At 44.1% G+C, this 18,333-nt stretch overlaps 1 protein-coding gene across 1 annotated transcript in view; it reads left to right on the top strand.

Annotated features, from left to right (window-relative positions):
• Positions 1–2,713: 2,713 nt before the first annotated feature.
• OSTN (osteocrin) overlaps positions 2,714–18,333 on the top strand; it is a 37,918-nt gene continuing 22,298 nt past the window's right edge. The window contains exon 1 of the mRNA XM_041405946.1: positions 2,714–2,765. Coding sequence (XP_041261880.1) covers positions 2,739–2,765 — 27 coding nt within the window. The 5' untranslated portion in view covers positions 2,714–2,738. The remainder of the gene's footprint in view (positions 2,766–18,333) is intronic.

Here is an 18,333-nt window from a genome sequence, read left to right on the forward strand (position 1 = left end):
ATTAGGTAGATGACCTTAGAGAAGGCACATCCCATCCCTTTGTCTCCATTTCTGGTAGGTAATTACATCCCACTGCTGTAAAGTGCAGTGAGACCTTCCAGCAAGAGGTGTTATTACTATCTTTATAACAAACATACCATGCACTGTGTTAGCATCACAGGTGCTGCAGCTCCAAAGGCCTGGAGCCCTCCATGGACAGGACACAAAAATTAACCTCAAGCCATCATCCCTTGCCTTCCAGTTCAACCTGATTTCCTGGGTATTTGTATGGGAAAGAATGGGCTGGGCTTAAGTGATACACAAGGTAGCTGAGATCATGTCTGGGGAAGGCAAATGTTAAATAAAGATCACCAGTGTCACTTTTGGTTTCCATAGTGATACTACAAATAGCAAAAGCAAGCCAAAGAAGATTGCACGAGAGCATTAAAACTGCTTCTCTCCCGTCCTGAGGCTGTGAATCTGTCCACTTTGGCATGCAGGTGTAGCTTCAGGAGAGCATCAAACATGACCATGGCAGGAGAGCAGCACAGATGGTGCTGAGCCCCCTGGGCCTGGGGCCTCTTGCTCTGGGTGTTCTCCTGTCTCCTCGAGATTCGGAGATGCACAGAGGAGTTTGTTGTGATACTTGTTCTCTACCATCCCACCCTGTAAGAGAAATGGAAAAATAACACTCTGAGAGTCCGCAGTCTGGTAGGACCTAGATAAAGTAGAGTGAAATTAGAAATATGGAGGAATGAAAGCAGGGAGAGATGGCCTTGGTCTAAGTCTTCAAGAGGTTACAATACCATGACATCAGCAATTGTTATTCCAGTACAATTTTTTTTGATTTTTAAATTTCTGTTGTTGCAAACCCTGCTCCAAGTTGCCTCTCTTTACTGGAGAAAGTAAGACAATTTTCATGAACATGTGCTTTGACTGGTTTGCATTCTAAACAAACCAATCAGGAGACTTTATAAAGAGATATTATCTCCACTATAGCCACTTACAGATGAGGGGAATGTTGTGGAGTTGACAAAAATGAGAAAATAGTGTTTTCAGGTAATGCCAAGGCTGTAAATTTTTGGTTGCATTTCTCTTTATTTGAAGGTGATGAGAGAACAAGAGAGACCTTAGGGAATTTGGGACAAAACAGATCACTCTCATAAAAAATCCTTATTGAAACACCCCCAGTGTCGCAGGATGCTGCCAAGGAGTTGGATGGGCTAGTGTGAGCCATGCTGAGTCCCAAGTCAGAGACCTGAGCTAGCTCTGAACAAACTGGTGCAGCTGTGTCACACAGCACAGTGTCACACAGAGCGTGGGGCTCTGCCATGTCAGCCTGGACATGCAAATGGCTTCTGCATGTATTTCATCAGTACTGATTCACTGATGGGTTATTCACATTCATCTGCTGTGGGACTGTGCCAGCCCCACAAGGAAGCTCCCTCAGCATGAGCACTGCTCTCTCTGGTGTGGACAAGTGGTGGCAGGGAGAGTTTGGCCAGCAGAGATGAGTGTGGGCAGTAACTGGGCTTCTTTGTGTGCAAGTCATCAGCATGTGGTGGGCTAAGTGGAAAAACTGTGAAGTCTTCAAGAACAAATTCTGTGCCCAGAGCCATGATGAGACCATGATCAGACTGGGTAATGGTCAGTTAGGTCAAATGAGAGTGAGCCTGATTGCACCCCAGTTCATGACAGCACGGAGTGGGGAACAACACTGGGCAGCAGCACCTGTGAGCCAGGCTGATCCGTCATTCACATCACAGCATCTTTGTGTGCTCATGTTCTTTGCAGCTCCTCCTGCTCTTGTCTTGGTGGGTGTATTAATCATCTCTTCGTTGTGAGACTAATGAACCTATTACCAGAAATTCTGATGATGATTTGGGAAAATCAATTAAATAAAGAAAGACTGTTAGCACACTACCTTGGAAGGTCACTGGTAACAGAAGGAATTATTTTCCTCTTGTCAATGGTATGGCTGGAAGCTGTTAATGTCATGCAGCACTGAGTGATGTGGAACTTGCCAAGTTTTATTCTAAGGGCTGGTGTCTGTATCAGAATCCTTGCCACTCCAGTGAACTTATGGGAAGGAGTGGAAAAGGAGGGAAGATAATTTTTTTTACAATATTTGCGTGATTGGTATTTTAGCAAATTCTCTGGTTTTTTATATGAACTGAAACACCAGCAGTGTGGCCTTGGGTGTTCAAACATCGGCTGTTCTCTGCCAATGTAAGTACAATCCAGGTATATTAGGTAGGTGACCTGTGGAGATAGGGAAGTTTTCATGCTGCTGTACAAGGAACTGGCAAAATATCTGGAAATGGAAGTGCACTGCATGGTAGTAAGGCTCTAAAAGTTATTTGAGTGCAGGCTGGCAGTGCTTGGGCAGTTCTGTAGGTCTGAGCAAGCAACTTGGACTGTCAGAGCAAACAGCCTCCCATGTTGTTTGTCACAAAGTGCCTGTGGAAGCCTTACCAGAACACCCTGTGCGTGCCAGGGAGTGCTGCCCTGCGCTGCCTTTGAAGGTGCCACAGAGCCTTTGGCAGGAGAGCAGGAGATACTGCAGGAATGCCCCAGGGGCTGTCCTGCCAGCCTGGGGAAAGAAGGGACAAGGGAGCCACCCAGATCAGAGCCGACTGAGCCGCTAAGTTCTCTGAGGCTACAGTTGCAGGACAACTTCCCTGGAACCTGGCAACTTGGCATCGTATTTAGATAGTCTGCTGGGCTTCCTGTACACCTGTGTATTCTCACTGAGCAGCATGAAAGCATTTTGGCAAGCACCACAGGTAAAAGTTCCCTCCTGTTACTAATAATCTTGTTCCTGCATTTTAATTTAATTTCCCCTATCGTTCCTTCTATTTCCACTGCACATTTCCCCTTGAAAGCTAAGATTGCATGAACGGATGGATATTTTTTTCTCCCCAAGTGCATGTAGCCTTTTCTGCTGTTTGAAGAAATGAACATTTGGGTTGAAGTGCACCTGCAATTCCCATTAATGTAGCAAAGTGAAACCAGTCCTCTGGTGGAAGGAAATAAGCTCTGAACTCCCTTCCTCTGACAATGGATCTGGTGAGGAAAAGAAAAAGCCCCAGAAGATGGCAAAGAAATCTGCTTTCTATGCCTGGGCAGTTTGTAGGGTGTGTGGCTGCTGATGGAGCCTGCATGCCATCAGGAGCTTTGCTCTGGACAGGAATACAGTGCAAGCACCCACAATTTGTTTAAGTGATTAACTTGTGCTGGTATCACCCAAAGATGTGTGACCCGGAGGGATGAGCTGAAAACTTCTGCAAATGAAACTGTGTACGTGGAAGCTGTATAGGTTGTAGGAAAAGGAAAAATGAGGGGATGGGGTGAGGGAGAAGAAGTGCCTTCTTGACTTAATTCTTCTGCTGAGGGGAGGAGGTCAGCAAGCACCTTTTGCTGTGGGTGTTTATGTCCTGATCAGCCATGCAGGGCACTTTATATCTTACCATGCAGGTGCATTTTAGGATTTCTGTTTGGATAGAAATGTGTTGCATACCAGTGAAGAAAGCTAAAACAGAGAAGAGGCACACAAAGAAGAACAATGGTAATTTTGTTGCTTAATAGTGCAATGCTGGGGTGTAATTCTGGTTCCCCAATCCAGTAAAAAAAAGTTAAATTGTCACAGAATCTGTGCGTGAAGAGCAAGTGGAAAATAAAAGTTTTAAACAGTTTAAGTCCAATATTCCAGTCGATTATTCTTAGCAAAGTGATTCAAGTTATTTATTAAGAATGCATTTTGTGAGGAAATAACTCCTCTGTTTTGTCCTGGTCTATCTGTTCTTTCCCAGTATACTTGGTTTTTGCCAGATAATTTGGACAGGCACAGATGCAGCGTCCTTCTACTTTGTTCATGTAAGCTGATCCTCGTTTCATGTTTGTGGCATGTCCAGATGATGGAGTATTTTCCTCCTTTCTGAAAGGAGGGACTGAAGTGCTGTGAAACTGCTGGTAAGGCTCACAAAAGAAAGGTTTAACGTGGGTGAGGAATAAGACAAAGTCTCCAAATAAGACCATGGGTTCCAAGTGTTTTGCATGCTGTGTGCTGTTAGTGGATCAAGTCTTGGAAGGTTGCTGGGGACAGCAGGGGTGGAGGAAGGATGCTCATGCTCTGCCATGAAGTGTTTATCTGAGCTTTACCTTCCAGCTGGGCTTCTCCTTCCTGCTCTCTTAATAAGATTGTGAAAACCCACCTGGTGTTTAGGTATCTTGCTGGCTCAGGTTGCTAAAGATAAAAGCAGTGTGTAGGACAAGGTTTCTCTTATCCAAAAGGTGGATCTATTTTGCTTCGGGTACTGCAGGAGCTGACTCATGAGGAAAAGATGAAAGAGTTCAGAAAGGAGATGGCACCAAACTGATTACAAAGTGGCCACAGAGAGCCTTTTGCAAGAGTTGCAGGAAATGGGAATCTTCAGGCCCTCCACCTATGCTATTTCATCTCTTGTTCTGAGGGCATGAAGGCTGTATGTGTCCCTTCAGTCCCTGGCAAGGCAGCTCATGTTGATGAGATTCTGTGGAGGAGCTTCAGCCCCAGTTTGTCCCAAACAATTATGTGATTGCTCCTTATTAGGACCTGTAATGTCCTTCTTCTGCTTTAGCCATCCCCTCAGACCTCTGCTGCTGACAATGCCTCAAGATTATTACGTAAAAGGGCTTTGTTCTCAGCTCTTCTCCAGGGTCGGGGCCTGTGAGATCCAAAATACTCTTCCAGCTCTCCCCTCTGTGTGCAGCTGGTAGGGAGTGCTGCCTCTCTGCCAGCTGGAGCTGATCAACATCATTTGCCTCACACCTTATATCTTTTCCAAAGGAGGGGTCTTGCTCCTTTGTGCTGACACATCAGCTGGGGACTGAGTTCAAGTAGCATTGCACATCTCCATGGTGGGGCAGCAGCCTCAAGAACCAGCTGCTGCAGCACTTACCCTCTTCTGTGCAGAGTTCCAGACACACTTGCATGGTAGTCTTCTCTGTGTCAGGCACCCAGAGGATTTTACGTTGATGTAGGAAGGATGGGCAGGAAGATAACACAGTCTTTGTGAGTGATAGATATGATGCACATTTGTGTAGTTTGAATTTCAGCATCTCAGCATTTCATCTGAAAATAGGCAGAAGGAGCAGAGGAGGCTGCAGCATGGGAAGGAAAAAATTCAGAACAGAATTTCAGCCTGCAAGATAGCTGGATCCAAACTGTGGTTTTCCCTTTCCTATTTCTTTCTTTAGAATAGGAAATGAATCCCATATTCCAAACTGTATTCCTCATATAAACCAGGAGTAGCAGTTAAAGCTGAAAGGGGGAAAACAGGAGCAAACCTGGGCCTTCAAAGTTCAATGGGAACTGGGGCTAGTGAGTGCAGGCTGTTAAAGGCAGCATTCCTGGTATCTCAAATTGCTGCTCACTGTTGCATTGGCTCTCAGTTGCAGGGACTGATGCAGCAATGCAGTCTGGGCTTGCAGTTTCTAGATCAGGGCAATTGCAGACCCCAGCAAGCCAGAGTGGAGGATCTGAAAGGAGAACAGGGAAAACGAAAATTGAGAATGAAAAAACAAATCACAGTCCAACTGCCAAATGTTCCCAAGCCACAATTGTCTTTGGCACCCCTCCACCCCCCAAGGTCTCCAATGGTTCTTGGGCCTCCATCACGAGAAAATCAGTGGTTTAAAAATACAATAATTAAAGAAAATCTTGATGTCATTTGGGTTTGGGAGTATTTGGACATTAATGTTGTGTGAGCGTGTTTGCTCATGTACACCCTGCTTTGCTGAAGCCTGAGCTATGCAAGGACCCTGGGGGAGAGGGAGGATGTGCCCACCTGTTCTCATTCTGAGAATCCTATTGTTATCCTATTTCAATTATAAAATTGATCTTAGCTCGTCAATTTTTTTACTTTTACCCTTGGAAGCTTCTTATTCCCCTGCTGGGGTCAGGGAGTGAGTGACTGTGGTGCTTTATTCCTGGCTGGGTTAAACCATGACAGCAATGAGTAAAGGGAACACACAGTAGCAACCTGGGCTCAAAATAAAGATACAGACCTGCATGTGCTTTAAAAAAAGGATAGATTTTTCCTTCAGAAATGTGGGTCTAAAGGTTAGAAAATCCTGCTTGCACTGTTGTAGACTATTGCATCATTTCAGACTGGTGTCCTGCTGGCCAGCAGCAGTTAGGTTCTTTACTTGCTCTCTGGATTAAGTCCCAGAAGTGGTATTTTATTAATGAGTAAATTGCAACTCAAGTCAAATTTATGACAGAATACTTGATCTAGAGGATACTGAAAGAAAACTAAAGAAGTGAGCCTTCAAGAAACTTCAGTATAAAATATTGCTTCTCTGCAGATTGGTCTACAGATTTATGTACAGTGATGCCAGACTGCACTCACATACACTGACTTCCATCAGGGATGGATGCTGTATACCAGCTGCTGGTACCCAACATGCAATTTTTAAAAATTTTTAAGTCCCTAAAAAGTTATTAAAATGACCTCACTAGTTACAAAGGAATTGTATGAAGAGCAATTAAAATGTCAGATAGATATTTGCTATATCAAATGCCAAGCCACATAGCTTTGCTTAATGAAATCAGTTTCCAGTAGAGTTCATAACACCATCAGTGACCTAAGCAGTGCACCTGACAGCTTGCCTGCCATCTCGAGCTGTAAATCTGGGTAACTAATGGTATATTGAAGAAGAAAAGGTCAATAAATGCAGAAATGTGGAGAATCTAATCTTTCCCTGGCACTTGTTATTCCTCCCTTCTTGCTCTCCTTTCATTCTATAATCTGTCACATTAAACTAGTCATGCTTGGCCAGAGCCTGATCAGGACAAGTTCCTGATAAAGCTGCCTCTGTTCTTGCCACACATCATCAGATGGACTGCAGCCCTAGAAACCTCTCTTCTGGAAATGCAGTTTAAGAAGGAGCCATAAATGTATGTAAATGTATTAAATCTGAGGAAGAGAAGGGAGAGATTACAGGAGTCACTCATCTCTCTTCATGCACAATAAAAAAGGTTTCATGAGCTTGGTTTTGCTCTGAATAAAACTGCTGCTGTTGAGAACAGAAATGTCTTAGGCTTCTGAACAGCAGAGCTGGTAGTTTTTCTGTCTGCCAGCACATTTTTTCCCTGCTTTGTCCAGTCCAGAAAGAAATGACTCAGTAAAAAGGACTTCCTTCCTCTCCCTTGGGTGATTATTCCACAGCCTATTAGGTCTCCCCATTAGGAAATATTTCCAACATCGTTTTTCCTGCACTTACTTTTAAAGCATATTCTATGACTACAAATTATCCTAAACAGTGCCCTTCCATCATTAGGTTTCCATTTCTCCTGTGCTGCTCTGTGGTTATCACATGTCCTGTAGCATTTCACTGGTGTTTGGTGTTTGTTTCACAGTTGGGCTGCAGATGTTTAATTTATTTAACCTTTCCCTGTATGCCAAGCACAGGACTGGCATCAAGACATTTTTACACCATTAAACAAGGGAGGTGCCTGCTAAATGTAATGATTTTCTTCTGGTGGTAGATGTTGTGCTAGAGAACAAGGGCAGCTTCTATTCTAAACTACGTGGAAAAGGTGCAACTGCTGAAGAAGAATTACTTATAAACAGACTATATAGAGAAGTACATTAATTTAGCATCCAGCCATGATTTAAGTCCACAGGGGAAGCAGTTACATTTAATTGCCATTGGCCTCTCAAACAAAGACATTGCATATATGTGTGCACAAGAAATTCCAACCAAATGGAGGAACAAGTATTAGGTTTACTAGGATTCTGAATTTTTACTGCAAAGGATATCTCTAAAACCACTAGAGTCTTTTAGGCTGTGGGAAACATTGCAAATGTCACCACACTATGTCTGGATGCATAATATGTATTTATTTTCATGTGTCTGTATATTTGAGTTTCTTTAAATTTTAAGATTTTCTCTGAATTTCTTTAGCTCACTTCATGAGCAGTTATATAATTGCTGTATTTTGTATTACCCTAAATTGTTGATATGTGCTACCTACTTTAACTCAAAATATTTTTTTTAAATTAAAGGTAGGGCAGATAACTCCGTCTATTATTTAACTTGTAAACATTTATCATTTCCCTTCCTTTGGTTGCTTATTGAATTTCCTAAATTTTAAGTCTTTGTGTTGAAATTTTCCATGCCAGCTCTGTCTATCGAACAAAATATGGGGCGTGTGTGCATGTAAATGATCATTTTTTAAGTGATTTTTTAGGTTTTTCTGAGAACAAGGCAACAGGAAAATGTGATATAAAAGTGCAAGAACAGTCATACCAGGTCAGCCCAGGCATCTGTCTCGCTCAGGATACTCACTCTGACAGTGCCAATCCTGCAAGAACATTTGTCACTTCCTTCAAGCATTCTCCCAGCCTCCAGCAATTTGTGGCTGGGGGATTTTAGAACCAGACACAATATTTTGTGCTTAATAGTCCTTGAGGGATATTCCTTTGGTGACTTCGTTTTTGAATCTGTGTAAGCTTTTGGCACCTAGAACGTAATTTGGTGAGGAGTTCCACTGTTAAAATACACTGTGGTTAAAAAGAGGTCCTTTCTGGTTTTTAAGCATATTTCCTGTCATTTTCAATTCGAGATCCCAAGCTGTTACATTGGAACCAATCATTTTGAGAGCCAGCCCTGCCAAACCCCCTCTTGGTGCTCATTTTGGATCAGGAACAGTCAGCTCAAAGCCCTGTGCTATGCAGACAAAGCAGAAGGATTTAGGGTTGTTTCTTCCTGTGTGCATCACTTCACATTTATTGACACCCAATGTCATCTGTCCATTTTCTGGGCCAGACAAACCATCTTGTCACCTTCATCCAAAGTTTTCTATAATCATTCCTTAATACTTTGGAATACCTAATTATTGGTAGCAAACTCTCTTCTAACTGTTTTCTGTCTTTTCTAGATCATTGCACAAAGTTTGTTTTTTCTCAAGTTAAAAATACCAAAAGAGGGTTTTTTTGAGCAGCTTTAGCCACTTCAGCTGATAAAAAAGAGGAAGGTGGGAGTCAGGACTGTCAGGAATATGCATATTGCTATGCCCATGAGCATCCCAAAATTTCATGAGTCATGTAAAAGGGAATGCTGCAGATTCTTGACAGCAATGATTAAGGAAAACTGCATATTTTCTGCTTCAATGAAAGATAAGTACCTTTTATTTATGTGACTTTAAAGGGCTGACTTGACATACCAAAGGCCAATAGATTTTGGTTAAAAATTAAATAGCAGACCAGAGCTGACTGAAATTGAGAGTAACACTTGCTTAGAAATCAATAGGATGTTGTATCAAATGTAAAAATAGTGTTTCTGTGTTAAGAATGAATAGGAACTAGTCCAGGAAAAAGTTAAATGAACCTTCAACTGTACATGCTTGAGTAAATATTTTCAGTGGGGACACATATTTTGAAATTGAAAACCATACCTAAAGCCTTTGCTGGACTCTTTGAGGAGTTGTATAGCTGTCTGAAAATAATGAATTTATGTGAATTGTTTGAAATGTAAAACAAATTTGAAAATAACTTTTTTATCAAGGGGCTTCTGACTGATTGTTAGTTGTTTGGTTTTTATGCACCTCTTCAGATTCCCTGTGAGCTACAAACTTTGAGAGTCTTCTCAGGAGTATGGTTTGGTCCCCATGGAAGTTAAAAAGTGGCAAAGTTCACCAAAACAGTATCAACAGGATTTTATTTTTTCCTTCAAAAGGAAGTTTCTTAATCTCCTCCATTCCTTCCCCCTGTTCCTCTCCAGGAGATCCATTCCACACAGACCATGGAATTTTGGCCTCCCATTTATAAGTGGAAGAAAAGCAAATTTCAGAATGTTGCAACTTCCCACAGATCAAAAATTCCCTTTTCCAGTAAGTTCTTCATGAAAGTGTCCGAGTGGCTTCTGTGGCTTCCACATGTCAGGCAGATGCAGGAATACCTGACTGGGGCAGAAGAAATTGCAAGGTAACAGACCCAGCACCCTGCAGGAGGTGAAGCACCCTGTGCCTTGCAGTGACACTGGGACTCCCAAGCCTCCTGCTCTCCAATCCTCTCTGAAATCTGCTCCAGAGCAGAGGCTCCTCTGCTGAGTCACTTTAACCTCTCCAGCTCCAAAGGAACTGAATATCTTTGTTAGAGATGGGATGCTCAGAAGTTCTGATCAAGGCAGCTGCCACCTCTTAGCAGCTTTCTCAGGGACTTTTCAGTGCCGGTCAGAGGGAATTTTGATGTGTGCCAGGAGGCATTGCTCCTTCTTCACGTGATAGTCTTTCCCCAGCATAAAAGAAAGGCAATAACAGAAGCAGGAGATTTCAATAGTCAGTAGAAAAGGAATTAAAATGGTTCTAGTGTCTCCCTTTACAATGTCCCTGCTGATTATATTTTGCCTTCCAGTATTATTTCTGCTGTCCACTCTCCAGATTTCTCTGTTAATTTTCTTGTGGGAATATGACAAAGTAAAATTTCACTGAAATGCAGTAGAAACAGAGAGGAAGGGACGCAGGAAGCTCATTTTATGTATAAAAAAGGTAGAATTTAAATCATCTAGGAAATGTGTCTGGGGAAGGCAGGGGCAGGGTGGGTGAGGAGATCCTGAAGGAGTTCTGCTCCTCTGCTGCCACGTCCTTTCCACACCAGCTGTGACTCTGCATGTGCAGAATTTGAGTGTAGGTGGGACACTGCTCCTCATTTTCAAAAGTACATCTCCTGTAGTCATTTCCATGTGTAGGAGAACATGTAAAAAGCTACAATTTCACTGTTTCTGATCTGTTTGTTTGTTTTCCATAGAAGAAGTCAGTTAAAGTTCACACTTATACAGATGACAAAGGCACCAGAGCAAATTTTAAAGCACTTTCTTTCACAAGTGAAAATGATTGGCCTTTTCTGTGCTGGAAAATAATAATTAAAGGAGGTTGAGCTGGTCTGATTTGTTTGCAGTCCCCTTAGTCTATGATAAAATCCATCACAAAATGTTCTTACAGAAGTTGAGCAGTGAGGAAGGAATGATGAAATACTGACTAATGGAGAAAAATAGAAATAAAATTATTTCCAGTGTGTCTTAAGGAACAACAGCAGATACCTTAAGGCTCCCTGGATTTTCTACCTTGCACTTAGAGAACGTAAATATTTTGATCTTCATGAGCATCTTTGTGAAAGACTTACTAGCAGTGATTGAAGGCTCTTGCAGTTCTAGAAGGGAAAAGGAAATCAATCCCCCACAGCAGCAACTTCATGAGCATTTAGTCTAACCTTAAAAATGTTCATGGAGCAGAGATAAAGACAAAACCAAGGAAATTAGTCAGATTCCCAGAGAGAGGATGTGAGGGGTGGTGGGATGAAGGTATGTGCCTTTCAGAGCCTTGAAGTGAGGGTCAGAAGGGATTCTTTGGAGATGCCTTTCAGATCCCTGCCTGGCACTGCAAACACTGACTGTGATACCCCACAACCTGCCTGGCTGCACTCCTAACAGAGCTGCCTCAGAGCTGTCCCTGACGAGGTGATGTTGGAGAGGGAGACACAAAATGGTTGTTTCCATCTATTCTAGTGCAGATTATCTGTGGAAAATACCACTGCTCTAAGGCAGAAGCTGCTTTATAGGGCTCAGTTCAGGTTTCAGTCTGCTTTGATCCAGGGCTAACTCCTTGAATTTCAGAAGTTTTTGTTTTTCTAATTGACACCAGTACAAAGAGGAGGAAATCAAGTGATAAAAATCTCTTTCAGTAAGTGATCCTGGAGCTGTCTTTGCCATTAAAGTCTCTCTTCGCAGCAGGGTCTTAAGCAAGTTCAAGGCAGGCATGTCTGGAACAGGCACAAGAAGTGCCTTCCTGAACCACTGCCTTAAAATAACTCCACCAAGGGACACTTGTGCAGTGATATTTTGGAAATGTGCACCACGTTATTAGACAATTCAACTGTGAATACCAGGCACTCTGCTGAGGTTCCAGGGATGTCAGCCCAGGATCTCCGCAGCCTTCTCATCTCAGCATAGCTCAGAGAGGCGGTTTGTAAACCAAAGTATTTGTGCCAAATAATAGATATTGTGACATGGGAAGCCTCATAAATTGAAAAATGTCAGTTGGTTTTGCAGAGGTTGCTTACTCATTTTCACCTCATAAAGATTTCAGAAGGGATTCTAGCACTTTGTTGAACTGCTGCAGTGAAGTCTTCCATGTTTATTCATACACACCTAGTGAACTCCCTGAAGTAGCCAAAGGCTCTGCTTTCATCAGCACACAGCTGCTGGCTTCTCTTGCTTTCCTTGTGCTGCATTAATGTTCTCAAATGTGAGCAAAGTGTGTACATTAAATTATTAAATTCAGGTGTTCTCCCAGAGGAGATGTGAGCACCCAGCTCTCCAGTCCAGGTGTCTTGCCCTCCTTTGTGTATCCTTACTTTTGCAGTTGCAGCCAAGCCTGTTTTCTATTTGGAGTTATTGGCTTGATTTCAGCCTCTGTCCCCTGGGCATCCTCCCTGTCACACTCAGCACACGAGGGTCTAGCACTCTGCTTGGGATCTCACAGGGCAGGATCCCAGCCTGACAGAGGCTGGCTCAGCCCCAGCCAAGTTTGTTGCCCAAAATCTCTGCTGTTGGCAAGTTTAGTTGATTTAGTTGTGAAAATCTCTACAGCTCTGTACAGTGAATTGTTTCCCCTTTCAGGACATGTGCCCCATGGAAAGCTGCTTAAGCTAGTGGAGCAAAGTAGTGTTTTCTCTGTTTTCAGCTGGTCTCAGAGGCCTCCAATCCTCCTGAGCCACATTTTCATTGTAGTTACACCAAAGTAACTGCTACTGAGGACAGAGGGGCTACAACACCAAAATAACACTGGGAGATGCAAGAAACCTTACACTTATTTTGCTAGTTTATTCTTCACCCTGTGCTTGTGTCCTTGTGTGTCCCTCAGCCTGTCCAGCAGGATCTCCTCAGTGTTCCTGCCCCAAGCCTTCCCTGGCAGGGTTTGCTCTGCAGTCACCCCCAGGGGCACTCAGGGTACCCCTCCTGAGCACCTCCAGATGTGTTTTTAAGGTAATTCCAGTGGGTTAAGCTTTCCCCCAGTGCAAGTTAGCAGGAGCCAGCAAAGTGAGCACTTTGGGGCCAGTGACAGGGAGAGAAGTGCCAGGGTGAAGCTGCAGTGCAGAAGGTTTGTGCAGGGGTGTTAGGGGCTGTGCTCCTGGCAGAGCCAGGCTAGCTTAACTGTCTGGACATCATCTCCTGCATTTGTGTGCCTTTTCTGCTTCATTATTTTTGTTGAGCCATATACCTCCCTCATCTGGAATATCTCCATTGATTTTCGTGAATTTCTCAGGATTTTCATCCCGTCTAAAGAACATTTAGTTCATTGCTCACAGTACTGACACTGCCTCAGCCCTGCAACAACTGTGGCAGATGGGCCAAAGGCAAAGTGGGGTAGGGAACAATATCCTCCATTGGAAATGCTGGGGACAGATTTTGCAATCCTCTTTGTGCAAACTTGACCCAATCAGTGTGTGAACTGCCCAGAAAAAGTATCTAAACAAAGCTGGTATCAAGTGGGTGTGCAAAATGAGTGTGACTTCCATTTCACTGGGGCCAAGGGGAGGCATTGAACAGCATGAAAGGAGAAATATAATGCAGAGATGTGTGTGGGCATTTAGCTGCATGAAGAACAAGGGAAAATAAAGACCTGTACAGAATTATGCTGTTGGTGGATCGAGCTGCTGGTATTTTGATGAATTATTGTTGCTATTACAGCCATCTGGAGCATGTAAAAGAGATGAAACTTGTCATTTAAAAAAAAAAAAATAATTTAGGACAAATTTCTCAGTCTCCAGCTCTTTGGAGGGCAGTACCCCAAGCAGTTCTTGGTGTTCACTGAGGGAGGGGAAGGGGCAAGTGACCTGCACTGTTTCTGCTGGGGACTCCTGGAGTGCAGTGCTGGTTCCACTCCCGGGCTCTCCAGAAAGCTGCAGTGCTGCCTGGGTGCCAGTGCTCCGTGTGTACATCGGTCCTGCCAGCCCTGAAATCCATCTCTGCCCCCAGATGTGATGCTCATCCTTCTGCTGTGCCGAGGACTGACTGTGTGTGGCAAGTAAGGAACATTCCCTCTCTCCCCTGCCTCCAGAGTGGGTGTGACCTTTGCTGCCCTGGTGGAAGGGATGTGTTAATGGCTCTGTGCGGAGAAGGATGATTTTTCCTGGCAGCACTTTTAGGTTTGCTTCCAGACTATGTACAATTATCATTTATGTGCCTTTAAATTCTTTCCTTGACTCAGAAGAGGTCAGTGCATAGAAAGAGAATTTGGATTATTAGGCTGCTGGCACTGACCTGCGTTTTCCACTGTGTGTACTTGGAATACAGTTTGGTGCCTCTCCTCATTTGTTTCCTTTTCCCCTTCCCCTCTTTCTGCTCCCACCTCAATAAGATTTTTCTTTAATGATAAATAATGATAATCTCTTTAATGATAATATAATGATAATCTCTCTTTGGATTTCTCTTTAAATAATAAATATTTTAAAATTTAAAGTGATCCATTAAGTCACTTCTTTAATATCTCTGGTAATCTTTAAGCTTACATATTTGATCTCTTGAAATGTGAAGAGCCCAGTGAAATGACTGAGGCATATCAGTGCTTCAGTCCCCAGTGTGCTCAGGAGACACCACATTTGTGTCCTTGCTACTGGAACAGGAGCTTTGTAATGTGGGATCTGATCCTGTAAGGTGCTATCCTGTCAGTCTGGGCTGGTCAGTTTGCAGATGGGGAAGCTGCTGGTGGGTTTCTGGGAAAGGGGAACTCCTGGCCTTGCAGTTTTGAACCACTGTTAATGTCATAATAAAGGCCACCTTGGTCTATGTGATATTTCTGCTACTTGAAATCAATGTTTTTCAGAAAGTAGTTTTATTTTAGGTGGGAAAGTTATTTTTTGCTATGAAGATAGCTGGAACTAGGGATTCTCTGTGGTGCAATCCATCACCATGCTCAGCTCACAACTGAAAAGCTGAGGTTTGAGCCCATGCATAGATGGGTTTTCCCTTTCCTCTGGCCTTGTCAGGAAGGTTGGAATTAGATCACCTTTAAGGCCCAGTACAACCCAACCCACTCTATGAGATGGGGCTGCAGGGTTTTGTCCACACAAGGCTGTCTGTTGAGAAGTGGGATCTGTGTTTCTGAGGGCAGTTCCCAGTGCAGAGGAGAAAAGGAGCTGCCTCTGTAGCCCCACAGTGAACTCAGGGCTTGGGACTGGGGAGACAGTGGACATGGAATGGCCAGGGATGCCTGTGATGGGATGATAATAAGTTGTGGTTCCTAGGAACCAGTCCTATTTCAGAGCACACAACGGAAATAATACTGCTTCTGCTGCTGTTTTCCTCTAAAAGAGATATTAATGTAAAAAATAGAGTAATTTAGAAATAACTGTCTTCTCCCAGCTGGCAGCTGTGGCAGCAAAAGCCCCATAACAGAGCCATTCCCTGAGCCAAGGTTATTTCTAAACCACTTTAAGTTCGTGGAAAACAATTTGCAAAATTTTGAGTGGTTTGGGAATAAGAAATGTCATTTTACAAATCATTGTCTGCTGCAGGAAAAGCAATTGTCATGGACATAAAAACACAATATGGGTGTTTTTAGTGTGTGAAGTCACGTGACAAATCAGAGGGCTACCAAAGAACTTAATTTCAACACTGTCAAACAGCTTCTGCTCTGCCTGCATGGTGATTATCCTCTCAGTTTACACAGATTTTTGCAGTCCTGTGGTGCTTTAGTAACATCACTGGCATTTTGTCACCCCCTGGCATTTTGGTAAGGTGAGGAGCAGTGAATTCTCACAGCACCTCCAGTCATCGGTCACTGTCAGCCCTGGGCTGAGTTTTCTCCTCCCTAACCGTGAGCTCAGACAGCTCTTTTTGACACTGCTTCCCACAGCCCCAGAAAACAAGCTGGAGAGGCTCTGGGTGATGGCCTGGCTGCCCATGGGCTTCAGAGCCTGGGCAGGAGCAGGAGGAGGGAGAGGCTTCAGTTCATTACCCCTGGCTGCTCCTCAGGGTGACGCTGCTCGTGCTGAGTTATTCGTGTGGCAGGAGATGGAGGGGACAGGGGAATCCCCTTTGCTCTCAGGAGCTTACAGCACCAGGTGGAAAAAAAGAGAAGGAAGAAGGGTAGGATTGAGGAGCTTCAGACAGTGACTGTGTGTGATAAATGCTTTGAAGAAAAGGGGTCTGACTTTTTCTCCATTCAGGCTTTGGCCTTGTTAGTACAGGTGCCAGTCACAGTGCCACTGCTGGCTCCGTGTAATGGCAGCATTCTCTGTGTCAGGGCACTGACTTGAGAGCAGTTATTCCACTGCTAACGCCCCTGAATAGAAGCCAGTCCCTTTTCTGGGCTGGGAAGAACCTGGGATGGCTGGTGGCTGGCTGGTTTTTCTCCCTGTTGGTTGTTTGTTTGGTCTACTGAGAACTCAACTCATCTCTCCATGATTCAGGCACTCGCTGCTGCTGGGAGCATTGGAGCTCTCTGAGCATTTGGTATGAGCAGGACTGGCACCAGTGGCATTGCTGTGTGCCCAGGAATGTCTGTGTGCAGCCACACCTGGCACCTCCCAGGGCAGGGGTTCTGCCCCACGGGATGAGCAGAGATGATGATTTTATTAGCTGTTATTTTATCGCAGCTTTTGCAAAAAAGATCAGCCACTTCTTCTGCGTGTACTTTAAGCACATCTGTTGTTCAAAGCTTCCATATTCAAATGCCATTTTTTTCTCAAAGACAACCAGGCTTTGCTGTGGCAAGGCTGGCCTGTGGTGAGTGCAGATGCTTCAGATCGCAGAAGGATCCTCTCATGGTGCAACATCCCAGCTTTTGTTACGTGATTTAGTTCAGTACCCAGCTCCAGATTCTCTCTGACTGGTCACTGCAGTTGTGTGCTTGGGGGCAATGTGCTTGATTTGGGGCTGTGAGACAGGGATTGGGGTGCTAAGTCAGCATTATTTGTTCCATCTCACTCCTCTGGTTAGTTAGTTCCAAATGTATTTTGGATACCTAATAATTCCAAAAGAGATTTCCAGAAGAACATCAGGAAAACCATCCCCAGTATATAAATGACTGTGTTGATGAGACTGAGCTCCTGTGGCTGAGATTGCCAATCATTTTCAGATGCTGTCAGCATCTTTTTTTTTTGTGCTTTGTCTCTGTCCTCCCGTGACCATTGCTTAGAGAGCTGTGTATATACTCAAAGGAATTGCTTTGGGAGCAGGGCTCAAATATCAAAGTGGAAAAAAAGCATTCAGTCTTAAAAGCTGACCATAAAGCCCAGCACATCATTTTCAGGAGCAGAATATTATTGTTACTCTGCTGACAAACTCCTTTTGAGGGCAGCAGCATGGTCCAGCACCATTTCAGATTTGTCTCGAAGCCGCACGTAACCAAAATAAATATACGGTTACATAAGGAACTATATTATATCCCTGCTGCGTGGCTCCAAGTGTAATTGTAAAGTAAGCAAAAATGCAGTGTGCCTGCCTTTGTGGAGGTAGAGGGCAAACCTCCTTCCACACACAATTCCATGGATTCACACCTGGGATTAATGAGGCAAGCAATGCAAGGGAGGTGGGTTTGTCCCCTCTTCTAAGATCCTTGTGGCAGATGTGGAGGCTTCCTCTGGAGAAGACAAGGGACAGGTAGGGAGAGGCACCAACAGGCTCCAGGGAGCAGCCACGTTGCAGGGAGGGCAGCGTGTGGCTTTGGGACAGCGCCCAGCCTGGTGTGAGTAACTGAAGCCCGGAGGATTACACAGCTCACATGAATCCCTGGTGATTTAAGCAGCTGGCTAACGTGCCAGCAGCAATGCCTGGAGCTCCAGGGACTGGCTGCTGCGTGGCACGAGCCTGCTTCCTGCTGTGTGTGAGCAGGGGAAGAGTTATGCTGAGGAGCTGTGACAAACCTGCCCTTCTAGAGCTGGGCTTTGACATTTGGCAGGGGATCGTAGTTCTTCTTTGCTCCTGAGAAAATATATGAATCATTGATTATTTTCAAAGGGCTTGGGCACAATAACTTTGAATGAGACAGAAAAACCCATGAAGGAGCCCAGAGATCCTTATGGAAGACAAACCTTGGCCTGCAGAGAGGAAAGGTCTGACTGTGTGGCTGGCACAGTGCAGAGGTGGACAAGGAAACACAGCATGGAAAAGCAGGCAGGGTTAGGACCTTGAGATTTCTGAAGCTGTCAGTCTCTCAGTTTTAATCAAGCATGAATTGTTCAGTTCCATGCAGAAGGAACTGGATAATGTTCACTGTCCTGCTGCTCAGGTGCCTCAGATTGTGTTTAGTTGATGTTTTCTTGAGGTGCTTATGCACACACATATACTACACCACAAGTCTAGAGA

Source organism: Onychostruthus taczanowskii, unplaced genomic scaffold (assembly GCF_017590055.1).
Source record: "Onychostruthus taczanowskii isolate IOZ18803 unplaced genomic scaffold, ASM1759005v1 scaffold24, whole genome shotgun sequence".
In the NCBI taxonomy this organism is placed as follows: domain Eukaryota; kingdom Metazoa; phylum Chordata; class Aves; order Passeriformes; family Passeridae; genus Onychostruthus; species Onychostruthus taczanowskii.